This window comes from Typopeltis vanoorti, chromosome 16 (assembly GCF_054136105.1).
Source record: "Typopeltis vanoorti isolate ZY-2024b chromosome 16, IOZ_Tvanoo_1.0, whole genome shotgun sequence".
Lineage (NCBI taxonomy): Eukaryota > Metazoa > Arthropoda > Arachnida > Uropygi > Thelyphonidae > Typopeltis > Typopeltis vanoorti.
The window spans coordinates 68,732,253-68,746,331 of NC_143564.1; the positions used below are offsets into that span (position 1 = coordinate 68,732,253).

Below are 14,079 nucleotides of genomic sequence, written 5' to 3' on the forward strand. Positions count from 1 at the left end.
AAAACATGTTTTTTAGCACAGCTCAAATCTACCGCTATGTTGACTGACACTCTCCTTATATTGGTACAACATGATTTCATGCTGGTTAGGGCATCATTCTGTTAAACAAAGCCCTTGTTGTTTTCATCAGGAAACCAACAAGGGAAAAAAGATAAACAGCAAAAAAAGTCAGCAGCCAGAACAAATCCCAACTTAACATCAGCAGAATTCAAGATTGGTATCATCAACATAAGAAGCATCAATGGAAAAGAAATGGAACTAGCTGAAGAATTAGATAAGTTCCAGATCAACAGGAATAGGTGTTAATGAAACAAAGAAGACAAAAAACAAGTGAGATTTTGCTGAGTGACAAATACAAGATGTTATATTCAGGCAATGATGATAAGGAGAAAAAAAGTAGCTATAATATTATCACTAAATACAAGGATAATCTTATTCAGTGGCATAGAGTGTTGTGGACAAATATCAGAATAGGAACTGGAATTGAGACATAATTCTGCCTATGGTCCCACAGAAGGTTCTACTAAAAAAGAAGTGGGAAATCTACTGAGGAATTTTTCAAGACATTAGAGAAGACAGCTGACATAATGAAATGGAAAAGTTGATTCTTGTTGGAGATGTAAACAGCAAAATAGAACACTATCGACATATAGAAATTTCTTGGGAAAACTTGGAGAAAGAGCAAAGCTAATAAAAATAAAAACAGTGCCTGTCAGATTTCTGTTAAGACATGAACTAGTTATTACTGGCACCATATTCCAACATAAAAATGTGCACAAATTCACATGGAGAGAAGATGCAAGAAATAAGAAAAGTCTCATTGATTGTATTATTATCGATAGCAATGTTTTCCCACTGGTTCAGGACACAGGAGTATACAGAGGATTTGAAATAGGAAGTGATCACCATTTGGTATTGACCAGGATAAAATTGAATTTCATATTGAAAAGAAAAGTGTGTAAGAAAGTTTTAAAATGAATCAAACTTTAATAGATTTCAGATGTGAACAGTAGACTCAAATACACAAACATTATTGAGAAAAAATGAAATAGAGTGAAAACAAGAACCAAACTGTGGAGATTCAGTGACAAGCCCTAAAAATAAGCATTGATTAATTCAGCAAGAGAAGCAGAATCTCTGCAAAGAGAGAAAAATTTAGACTCCATGTGGACTCAGGAAGTTAAAGAGGCAGTCAACGAAAAGAAAAAAGCTTATCAAAAATTCATCATGAGTAAATCAGCTTGTGATCTTAGAGAATACAGCTAAAAATGTAAGAAAGGGAATCACTATTCAAAACTAGCTAAGCAAAAGTCATGGATAGACTTTGATAAGAACATCGAAAATAAATATCAAGAAGGTGGCAAATGTTTCGGAGGCTATTGAAAAAGCTTGTTCAATGATAAGCATGTTCTAGATGTCTGGAGTAATTTGAAAGACTGTTAAACAAAACCATCAGTGGTATGGTGATAGAAAATACTCAACAAGAATGCAATTAGGAATATGCAAGGTGTGACAATTCAATTTGCATAGTGTCGCCTGTATGGTGATTTAGTTGGATCATAATGAGGAGTCACGTGAGTAATTATGTTTGTACATAATTTAACTAATAGGTGCATAAACCTCAAGCTGATAGAGCCATTTGCTAGTTGACTATTGCAAAAACAACAGAGATCTATGTGTAAACTTGGCATAAAAATGTGTGATCTATATTTGGAGCAGCGTGTTAACATCAAATTTTGTGTGAAAATCAGCAAAACTGCTACTGAATATACGAGGTGTGACAATTTAATTCCGGTAACGTTCGCGTAGCGTCGCCCATGTGGTGATTTGGTTGGAGTCACATGAGTAATCATGTTTGTACATCTTTTAACTAATGCTTGCGTAAAACTCAAGCTGATAGAGCCATTTGTTAGTTGGCTATTGCAAAAACAATAAAGATCTGCATGTAAACTTTAGCAGAAAAATGTGTGATTGAAATTTGGAGCAGCGTGTTAACATCAAATTTTGTGTGAAAATAGGAAAAACTGCTACTGAAACATTGGAGCTGTTGAAAGTGGCATATGGTGTAAATGGTCTGAAAGAGTCAAGTGTCTTTGAGTGGCATAAGAGATTCAAAGGTGGGTGAGAAGATGTGAATGACGACCCTAGAAGTGGGCAGCCAAAAACAAAAATGATGGATGCAAATGTGAACAGAGTGTGAGATTTGATACAGGCTGAAAGACAATTAAGTGTGTGATTAATGGCTGATGAATTGCAAATGAATCGAGAAACAGGGCAGGGTAATTTTAACTGAAGAATTGGGTATGCGAAAGATTTCTGCGAAAGATTTGTGTCTTGGATCTTGATGGACAAACAGAAGCAGAGAGAAAAGTCAAAACACTAATCTAGATGTATACAACACAGTCTTCAAATCAATTTTAACATATGGATCTGAGAGCTGGGATGAAGTAAAGCACTTGATCAAAGACTGGATGATAGGAGATTTGGGAAATCTCATATCATCTGAGAAAGATTAGGGGAGTAAACAGATGGTATCAATGGCAATATCATATTTAAAAATCTAAAATTTAAAAACTAGGATATTAAGAAAGAATTTGATGTTTGTTGGCATTCAGGAATGTGTTAACAAAGCTAATCTCAAGTAGTATGGTCACTTGAACACAATGGGAGAAGAAAGGTTAGCAAAAGAGGTGTTTTTTGCAGAATAGCTGGAAAAAACTCAGAGAAAGACCAAAGTCTATGTGGGTTGATACAGCAAGATGTGCCTTAGAATACAGACATATCAGATCTGATAATACTAGAGTCTTGACAGACAACAATTAATTTGGAAGAAAATTGTTAATAGGAAGTTAGTAATGATCTTTCATGCAGTACTTTTGTTATATTCTGTACACCCCTACCCCACCTGAGTGTGCATATCAGGAATTTGATATGTATAAATTATAGATGATAAATTACTAGTTCTTCTTTTCATTGATCACTACTGCTCAATATAATATATTATCATTTAGCAGTAGTATCTCATGTGTGTTTTAGTCTCTGTTCATCTGACCAATTATTATGCTGATGGTGCCTACCTTCAATTCTGCTGTAATGAAATTTGATTGATTCCAGTAGTTGACTTCTTACAGTTTAATAAGACAATTTCCTAGCCAACATGATATTTTATCATGTTGTATTCATTATATTTGTTTATGGAATAGCTAATTTCCAAATTCCAGCCTATTCTTGTTTATTCAGTATCTGGGTGGATACTTACTAATTATTATTATCATTAACATCCTACCTCAATGGAGTCAGACACTCATCATGGAAGGTACACACTATTGCACACAATACTCATCCAACTGTGCCTTAAAATGATTCAATGTGTCCATCACTCACCAGCCACCAGCAAAGAACCTTCTCCTCACACCCTCTTTATAGTTTCCAGTGATGGCCTCTTGATCTATCTCCCCCTTTCTCATTTTATGAAAAATCTCTTCCATGTCAACCTGATAACAGCCTCTGACTAGCTTATATGTCTCAATCATATCCCTCCTCTTCCTCCTATTCACGAGGCTTTGCATTTACATTCTCTCAATCTGTCCTCGTACTCATTCCAAAGACTTGTACTCATGTCCAGAAGCTTTCCTCACCAGTGTTACTATCAGAAATTTAATCCACAAATTCCCTTACTATCATCCTGGGCTTCAGACTAATCCACCCTAGAACTTAAGGTATAATATCAAGGGATCCTCTGTCTCTTGTCTTCACAACTGCATCACTCTCAAGTTTTTGCCATCTTCCAAGCCAAACTAGCTATTCACTTGACATAATCACTGTTAATGCTATGCATTGCCAATGATCCTATACCCACAGCTTCTGCATGCAGAAACTCAACTAAGAAGTCAACTTTTTCTAAGTTCAAGGTTTAAATATCAATGTGACAAAGTTGAGTACACTTTCTCTTGTTTCCCTCTGCAGAGAAATTGAAGGTTGAGAACTTTTGAGTTTTCCCTAAACAGAACATCTTTGCAAACTTGGGCAGGCTGCCATAGTGCAGAAACTTTGGTTCATGTTGTTGCATACTGTGCACATGTCAGAGGACACAACAAAATAGTGCAGATTATAGAAAACAGGTTGAAAAACTGAATAACAGTCAGTATCCCTTTTGGACAAACATCTGAGTAGGGAAGCCTCACCTTACAGTAAAGAGATAAATTAGTCATTATCAATAGACAAGTAGGTGTTGAGCAACCACTCACTACTCTCCATTGCACTATACTAAACACCAAAATGATGTGCCTACTTCAAGAACACTACCACATACCAAAATTTAAGTGATTCACTATGAGTAGATTTATATCAACTTTAATAATTAACCAGGTTTGACTTATAGAAATAGAAAAGGACAGTAAATTATCATTCCTAGATATGCTTGTCAACAAAAACATCACTGGAAGATAAACATTAGAAGTATACAGTAAACAATGCACATGGGTAGGTATCTACATGCAAGATCTTTCTGCCACCCTCAACAAAAATTAGGTATCATCAAAACCTTAAAAAATAGAACTTTAAATATAGTCCAAAATGATGAAATTAAAAGAAAAGAACTTCAAATCTTATTCAGTCAATTCCTCCAAAATGGCTACTCAAAAAAGTTACAAGAAATTTTTATTTTCTATTTAATCATCTGTGATAACCCAGAAATTAATTACAAAAGCATGGTATCCTTACCATATGTTGGAAACACATCAAGAAAAATAGCCCAACTATTAAAATCAGAGCAGCCTTAAAGCCAGTTAACACCTTACAGTTTCCTACATTCACCTAAAGACAACATTCGATTTAACAAACATCCTGAAGTACACAAGATTCCTTATTCTTGCAGAATGATGTACATAGGTTAAACTGGGAGAAGTTTCAAAGTCCATAAAAAAAGAACATATAAACAATATTGAAAACAATAGAGAAGAAAAGAGTGAACTCAGATACACATCACAGATGGTCACATGTAAATTGGCAAGTTTCCTCCATGCTTTATTTAGAAGAGAATAATAGTTAAAGGAATCATCATGGGAGGTCTACACTCCCTCACACAAAAAATCATTGAACTGTGCTTTAAACCAATTCACAGTTTCTGCACTCACCACACTTTCAGGCAATGCATTCCACTCACCAATCACTCTCCATGCAAAGAACCTGCTTCTCACTCCCCTGCTTACACCTTCTTTCTTTATACAGCTTCCAGGGATAGCCTTAGTTCTGCCTTTACTTCCTTCTACTCTATTAAATATCTCTTTCACATTAATCTGGTAACAACCCCTCACCAACTTATATGTCTCAATCATATCCCACTTCTTCTCTTCACAGGGATCTGTAAGTTACATTTCCTCATTCTCCCCTCCCTTCCCTTTTATCTGACATTCCATAGACCTGACATTAACTTAGTAAACCTTCTTTGGATACTCTCCAGTACATCCTCATCCCCCTGAAAATTAGGTGACCAAATCTGTACACAGTAATCCATATGTGGCCTGATCAAAGCCTTATACAAGACAACCATAACCTCTTTGCTTCAGTATGTCAATGTCCTCCTCATTATTGCTATAATCCTTTGGGATGTTCTGTCCACCACCACCACTCCCAGATCTCTCATCTCCTCCACCTCTGTCAAAATTTCTCCATGAATTGTGTTATCTGCATCTCAACCTTGCCTACTAAATTTCAAGACCTTGCACTTTGCAACATTAAACTGCTGGCTCCAATTATTTGCCTACTCATATAGTCTATTCAGATCCTTCTGCAAGGCCAAAATGTCTGCTCTACTTTTCATAGCTCTTCCCAAATTTGCATCATCAACAAACAGCTGCACATACCCAGTTAAGCCAGTCCCAATTTCATTAATGACATTGGGACTGGCATCAGTTTTGGGACCATTAATGATAATGGTTCCAAAACTGATCCCTGTAGCATTCCATGACCTTCTTATTTGGGATACCACTCCTCCATACACAACCTGGTGATACCTGTCCAACGGTCAATCAGATATCCACCTTACTAATCAATTATCTAATCTCATCATTGCATTTAGCTACTAGCTTATTGTATGGCAGCCTATCAAAGGCCTTTAAAAAATCCAGGTACACCAGTGTATATTCTTCTCCTTTATCGAGTGAATTTATCATCTTGTTGTAATATGTAAGCAGATTGCTGAAACATGACTACTCCTAATAAGTCCATGCTATCATAAAGAATACTGCTATTATCAACCCACTTCTGAATCCTAGTCATTACTAACTTCTCTAACACCTTAACAACAACACCCTAGATACACGGATTGCCCTATAATTTGTAGCCTGAGTCTTATTTCCTCCCTTTGTGAAGTGATACAATTTTCCCACCTTCCAATCCCTTGGGACTCACCCTGTTGCAAGACTCATGTTAAACAGGTGTACCAAAGGTGCCATTAATTCTATAGAACATTCCCTCACGACACGTGGTGATATACTGTAAGTTCGATTGCCTACTTAATTCCTCATATACTTCCTACTCATTCACGCTTCCTGATAATGATACACATGATTAAGCTATAAACTAGTATTTTTTCAGTTTAAAGAAATAACAGCTGTTGGGAAATATTTGAGTATTTTACTGTTTTTTGTTTGCGTTAAATATCTTTCTGAAGATGCTGTAAGCAGTATATACAATAAGTTTAATCCTTTATCCAAGTGTAAGCAAACAAAGTTTGCGCCTGAAAATACCTCAGGACAGGTAAGGTGGTACATCCCTTGGCAACTCGTAGCAAAGGTGGACCAAGCTCTCATCACTTCTTGTCTCAGTATCTCCCATAATGCAAAGCACATCTCCTTGCAGACATGTATACTGCTATGCATTAAGGGAGAGGCCACTACCCAGACCAGTAGTGACCTTTCCCTTAACCTCCCAACCGGCCGGTGTGGATGAAATATTCAACACTCCCTAGCTTTTTTCATGGATCAAAACTTCGTCGGCATTCTACCTTTTATCATGCCATTACCTTCCTCCGCCGTTAATCTCGTTACGGCTATTCTATAGCCATTAGTGGATTAACTGTTGCTGAGTGACCTTTGTGTCCCCTCCCCCTGTCTTTACGTCTATTGTGTTGCTTAGAATTTCATTTACTGTCCTAAGTTATTTGACCTTTCTTGCCTCTAAAATGATTTATTGTGTCTCTTCCCAAAAATTGAAACGAATTTCACATATGTGAAAAAAATCAATCCTGAAATGACCACTGATCAGCTTTTGCAATGAATCTATTTAGTGATAGTAAATTTGGTGTATTTTATTCTACAAATCAGTGCACCGGAAGAGTTGCACTGATTGTTCTTTCACTTTACGTATAATAATTGAATAATTTTTTTTGAATTTTAAAATTTTCAAATGTTTGCTTTGAAAATATTATGTCAAATATTTATATTTTTAAATAATATTTATTGAAATAAATATGTCCTTTTGCTTTTGTTTCTAGCAAAATAGCATTATATGGATCATCACATTTCAGATTTAGAAACGATTTTTTGTTATTCATAAAGGCAAAATAAAAAAAAATGTTAAAATGCTAAATTGCCTTACTCGGTTTCCGATTGTGTCTTTTTGGTATCAAAAATTTATATCCAATGATATTTTAGCAGTGATTCTTCGCCTTCGTCATTTATTTATTTATTTGTATTATGCATATTACGATAATATCTAGTGCATAACCTCGTAGATATGTTGAAAATATAATGTGAAAAATATCATATACGGAATGATTCAACATTTTTGCTCATTTTGAAGATTTTCTAATGCTTCCCCCCTCCCCTTATTCTCTCCTGGAACTGAATTGCATAACTACTCTAAATTTCTATACAGGTTTGAAAGCTTTTCTAGACAGCATTCAAAATCAATTACTTCATTTTACCATTTTGACAAAAGATATACGGCAATCAGATTGTATTGTGAAGCTTCTAATTCTGTTCTATTTATTTGCAATTTAAAACCAGCTGTTCTACTGTCCGCTGAAATTATGTGAAATTTTAGAAATAATAGGCTATATTTTCACCATGCAAAATTGTTTATATGCATACCACACAAAAGAAACTTCAAGATGAAAAAGAAACAGTGCATTCAGGTATCCCTCTATCAATATTTGTAGTCCTGAAAAGGACTGTTTTGATGGCCTTGAAAACAAACATTTTTTATTTCATACTGTTCAGAATTTAAAATTCTTGAACAGCATGGAACACCTTGAAGCAAGGGTAAACACACAAAGCAGTTTTACACTCAGGGCACCAGATTTTTGTTTCCTTTCTGATATTTTTTTATTACATACATAATATTTGTGTGCAGGTTTTTTTTTAATTAGCCGTTGGTGGTAGATTTTCGGGATAATGGTTGGAGTTAGCAGCGTTCAACCTCAGATGTCTGGCAGGATTTCCTGTTTTTCTGCTTGCTGAAGAAGGTGCATGTGCATGCAGCAATGCTTTCACAATTTCTATTCTGTATTCTAGATATGTTATGGTAGACAAACATTTTTTCTTGTACAGGAGGAAACTGTTCCAAATAACAAAATCCAAACACTTCAAAATTCAAATAACATGTCCAAACACTTTTTTGTAATATGTTTTATGCTGTTTCCTCATTACAGAGTAGAATGATAGCTGCTGATCGCACCTGTCGACTCAACCCATAGTGTCGTTGTATGCACACACAGCAATGGGTTTTTCTTTCTTCAAACCATGCTTCTCCACAGATTCCGCTGATGGATTGTGCAGGGAAGATAGCAGAAAAACATCTTTTTTTGTCTTTCCAACATAGTGCAAAGACTTTCCCTCGCTGATAAGTTCGGATTTCCCCCTTCGATAGCTTTCCTGAAGCCAGATCTGGAGGCATATCTTGCCTTTTTGCATTTACAGTACCATAACTATCTGTAAGATGCTGTAAAAGCAAATCAGTGAGTTCAGGACACATATATAGTAATTATCCATTATAATGCAGTAACCTTTCCCCAGTAAAGGGTCTAGTAACTGCATTACTGCATGCATCGACAAGGGGAGATCCGAATATTTATTGTGCTCGATTACAGTTTGCTTTCCCGTATAAGGTTTGAAATCCCAAAGATATCCACTTTCCGATTCGCAAAGCATAAAAAATTTTACTCCATACTTCGCTTTCTTTTTGGGAATATACTGCTTACACTTCAGTCTACCTTTGAATGGCATAAGGCTTTCATCGATACTCAAGTCTCTCTCAGGAATGTAGAGTGATCTACATTTTTGACGGATTTTCATCAGAAAATCATAAATTTTGTTGAGGACTGGGCAAGGATGTGTTGCCTGATCGTATTCCTCATTATTCTGAAAATGCAAATACTTCATGATGAGACTGAATTGTTTTTCAGTCATAACATCACGAAACATTGGCGTGTTCAGAATCCAGTCTGTAGACCAATACATTTCGAGAGTGGGCTTTCGAAATGTATTTTGAAACTTCGGGTTTTTCACTTTCTTTATTCTGATATTGCATTTGAAGGATGACAGTGATTTTAAATATTAATTTCACCTATATCCGAATATCACATAATTTCCTGATTTATAATAATCAGGAAATATGTATATTGTCTGATTTATAATTTGCTAATTTATAATAATCACCACATAGTTTCAGTATCGAAAAATTAAAGTTATGTGGAACAATTACTACAGAAAAATAACGAATTAAATAAAAACTGTACCTATGTTTCATAACAGTTTTCGGGTGTGTGATAGTAATGCAACGGGGGGGGGGGGGTTAAACTATCAGAGGCGAAACAAAGTTCAATTCTATTGTAAAAATATGGAAATGAAATTTCACATTTGATATACATATTTTGAATGATAAAAATAAGCAAATGTATCGCTTACTTTAAATATTGGAGAATAAAATATCTGAATTATGCAGAAAATATAAATTTAAATCATAACTGTTAATTTCATTTTGTAATCACCAATTATACAAGGAAACCAAGAAAGTGAAAGTACCGATTACTATACAACATGAAGAAAAAATTTAGTAATATGATTAAAGAATTTCATGTTATTCTTTATAAAGCAAAGTTGCTCAAGCGTGTCCTAAAGGAAATCTATTAAGTATTATTCGATTTCGATGGTTTTGCACAAAAATAAAATTAATATAATCTGGAACATAGGCAGCCGGTTTTCTTTTCTTTTTTTAAAAGAATATTCCAAATAATTATCGTGAATTAATTTCTTCGAGAACAAAGAAAAATCTTTTGTCTAGTAGCGATTAGAAAAAAATTAGCGCAAAAAAATAAAAAATTAAATTGGTTAAGTGAAGAAATTATGCAAGACCTTTATTTTGTCCAGAAATTAAAATTGTATTGTACAATAAAAAGAGAAAACAAAAATATAAATAATTTCTCTATTTTTAGTCTATCATATATAACTAAAATCCAGTTCACCAGCATGGAACAAGAAAGTCCGTTTCTTGTTATAGGCAACTGAAAGGCAGCTACGAACGGGAGATAATCCGATTAACCTTTCTCTTCAGCGTGAGGGTTTATCACACCTTCTAATGGACATGACAGTCAAATTGCACTTCTTATCCAGGTTCTTTAAACGGGTGGGCTGAATCTTATCCAGATTTAGTTGGACGTCTATAGACGTCCTAGCCGGTAGGAAAGTTAATGCATAGCAGTAAGGGAAGGGCCCTTACTGCTATGTGGAACCATTCTGGGTCTGCCTCCCACTGATGAGACCTCAATAAAGGTTGAAACCGGTCTGGGTAGTGGCCCTTCCCTTAATGCATAGCAGTATATATGTCCGCAAGGAGATGTGCTTTGCATTATGGGAGATACTGAGACAAGAAGTGATGAGATCTTGGTCCACCTTTGCTACGAGTTGCACCACCTTACCTGTCCTGAAGATATTTTCAGGTGCAAACTTTGTTTACTTACACTTGGATAAAGGATTAAACTAAATTTATTATAGTCTAACCAAGTGCAAAATAAACTTCCAATATATACAATAAGCATGTTAAGAGAAACATTAATCTTTAATAAAAGAGTGTATAAGTCAAATCTGGTTAATTATTAAAGTTGACACCAAAATTTACTTCTGGAAACATATCCTTCAGAGGTCATCAAAAAAGCAGCTGGACTTACTAACTTTGGACTCTTTCAGGCAGATTTCAGGCAGCAAAGTTAAGAGGAACCTACTAAACTTTGGACTCTTTCAAAAGATTTCAAGATACTTTGTTTACATGCCTTCAGGACACACTAGTAGTGTGGTGAACTTACCAGAGAATTCTACTCATCACCAGAGAATGATTTCTAGATTCCTCAGGTTGAGTTGAATAGTATAGAATATCTTGGGGCCTTAGGCCTCTTTTGGTCCTACGTGTGGCAATAGTATGCAGCACTGATTTCATTGCAAAAGTATAAAATAAAAATTTGCAACTTTTCATGTGTGTGGGATTCACATGAAAGAAAAAAAAAGTTTGACACTTCGATTTTAGCACTGTTTAGCTTTTATTTTTATTTTATTTTATTTATTTTTTTGGATATAAAAATTTTATAAATGACGTCCAGAAGAATATAATAAAAAAATACTAAACAGAAATTACCTGCCTTTTTATTTCTTCCTTCAAATAATCAATCAACATAGGGCGATTGTGTTTCTCATAGTATTCCTTTTGCATATGATCTTTCGTTCTGATTTCATTAGGAATAAATGAACTTGCCCAGATCTAAAATAAAAATAATAATAAATAAATAAATAAGAATTCAATTTAGAAAACAAAATATAATTAAAGCGTTCTTATTTTCTAAATAAGCTAGGGAAACCTGCATGTAGCATTAGCATGCTACATGCATGCTAATGTTATTCTTTGGTTAAGGAATAACCAAATCTTAGGAATAACCTAATTCTTTGGTTATTCCTAAGATTTGCAACATCATCACATTATAAACAGTATCTAAGCATTTCCAATTTCAATCTAATATCAGAGTTATGCATTAGACTGAATAATTATTAACTAGATTAACTATAATTAATAAGTTAATCATTTGATAATTAGGAATTATTAATAATTATGATTATTTATTATTTGGTAAACGGATAACAAATTTCCTATTTCTAATCAACAACAGCATAACAAAGTTCACAAACCAAAGGTCTAATAACAACATGATCACCCACTGGAGTTTGCTCTATCATCAAAGTCATTATTCTACAGGGCAGTCACTGGGTCTATGGCGAGTTCCTTCTTCCAAGCTTCTCTAACTTCAGTTCTTTTATTTTTTTATAACTCCTTCCATTTAATCAAAGTACATCTTCAAAAATAAATAAAAATAAAAACAAATAAATATCCCACATACAAACAAATCAGCCTTCAGAACACATGCAATTTATTTGACAAAAAATATTATTGGTGGTGATGGGCAGGAGATGGCATTGGAGTAGATCAGCGCTTCCCAAACTGTGGGCCGCGGCCCCCTTGGGGGCCAATAGTATTGTTGAGGGGGGGGGGGGACTATGAAATAATGAAAAAAAAAAATTAAAATGCTTTAAGACTAAGTGTGCCATGTCGAATGTGTATGTAAGATACTAAAAATTTAATATTTGCAGTTGATTTTTGCAATATTCCCTGTGTATGTTTTGTATTGAATATAAATACAATAAATATTATAATAATATATGTCTGTATTACGATTTTTTTTTCAATGGGGGCTGTGAAATATTTTAATTTTTGCAAGGGGGTGGCCTTTACATCCATAAGTTTGGGAAGCACTGGTGTAGATGATGGTGATAGTGGTGGTTCGGTGTAATTGGTGGAGACAAAGAGTCGTTGAGAAGGTGCCCCCCCCCCCGATGAGTCTTTGGATTCCTTGGAGGTGTCACGAAATAATAATAATAAATAAATACATAAATAAATAAATAGATAGATACACACACACACACACACCATCTTGGTTGGCCAAGTGGTTAGCATATCCATTTTCCAAGTTCAAATCCTAGGTGTGTGATTTGAACTACAAATCCTAAGTGTAGGATTTGTAGTTCACATCCTACACTAGGACTGAATGTTATTACTATTATGTGATATCCCAAAAGAGTTCAAGGACTCGTCATAGGAGAGAGCACATCACTTCCAGTATCCCACTGTCTACACTGTTCAATCCTCCATCTACACACAATGCCATCTACCCCCTTCATCGATAGTATTTTTTGTCTATAAATTATGTGTTGTTCTTTGGCCAATTTGCCTGTAAGCAGGATGAAAAACCTGAATTTTCAGGAGAAAATCCTGCTATCTCGTATGAGATAAGCTAATTCATTTTCAAGTGAAAAAAAGTCCATATAAAGATCTGTGAATGTTTGTGAATATTTGTAGGAGGTAGTAAATGAATTTAATTGTCTGTTGTGATGAGACTACTATCTGCTTACATGAGCTGAAGTGGCTTGAAAAGTTTCCTGTTTATTCCCTAGAGAAGTGGTTCCCAACCTTTTTCCACTTGTGTACCCCTTTTAAACCCATTTCTATAAACTGTACCCCTTGTTTTTAAAATAGCTGTTTTTAAATACTGACACTTTTGTTCAGTGCCTATCTTAATGTAAAATAGTGGAAATGAGGTAATGAGTTGGGAAAGGAAAATTACTACACTAAAAGTACAAACCACAGATTTAATTTTAAAATATTTATAACATAACACAGAAATAAGTATAACTTCATGTTAAATATTGATAATGATGATCAAGTATTTAACAAACTTTTGATTTATTATTATTAATAATATTTATTTGTGTTATCTGAAAAATCTGTAATAATTGGTATACAGATCACTAGCCAACTGAAACATTGTTGGTGAGATTGTTGAGCTTGCTTTGATGCACTTAATTTCTTGAAATCAGGCTCAAAAGATGCAAGATAGAGTCTTAAATCCAGACTTGCATTAAGCATCCCCTATAAATGAAAATTCATATTTAACATACTCTTCACAGTATTTCCTTTTCTTCTGTGTAGTACCTGAGCCTTTTTACTATCTCCCGTTGGGTGTACTCGTAGCTGCAGATA

At 34.6% G+C, this 14,079-nt stretch overlaps 1 protein-coding gene across 3 annotated transcripts in view; it reads right to left on the bottom strand.

Moving 5' to 3' along the window:
- Galt (Galactose-1-phosphate uridylyltransferase) overlaps positions 1-14,079 on the bottom strand; it is a 235,823-nt gene that overhangs the window by 156,479 nt on the left and 65,265 nt on the right. For all 3 annotated transcript variants that reach the window (XM_090406502.1, XM_090406501.1, XM_090406503.1), the window contains exon 6: positions 11,629-11,751. In XM_090406502.1, coding sequence (XP_090262628.1) covers positions 11,629-11,751 — 123 coding nt within the window. The remainder of the gene's footprint in view (positions 1-11,628; positions 11,752-14,079) is intronic.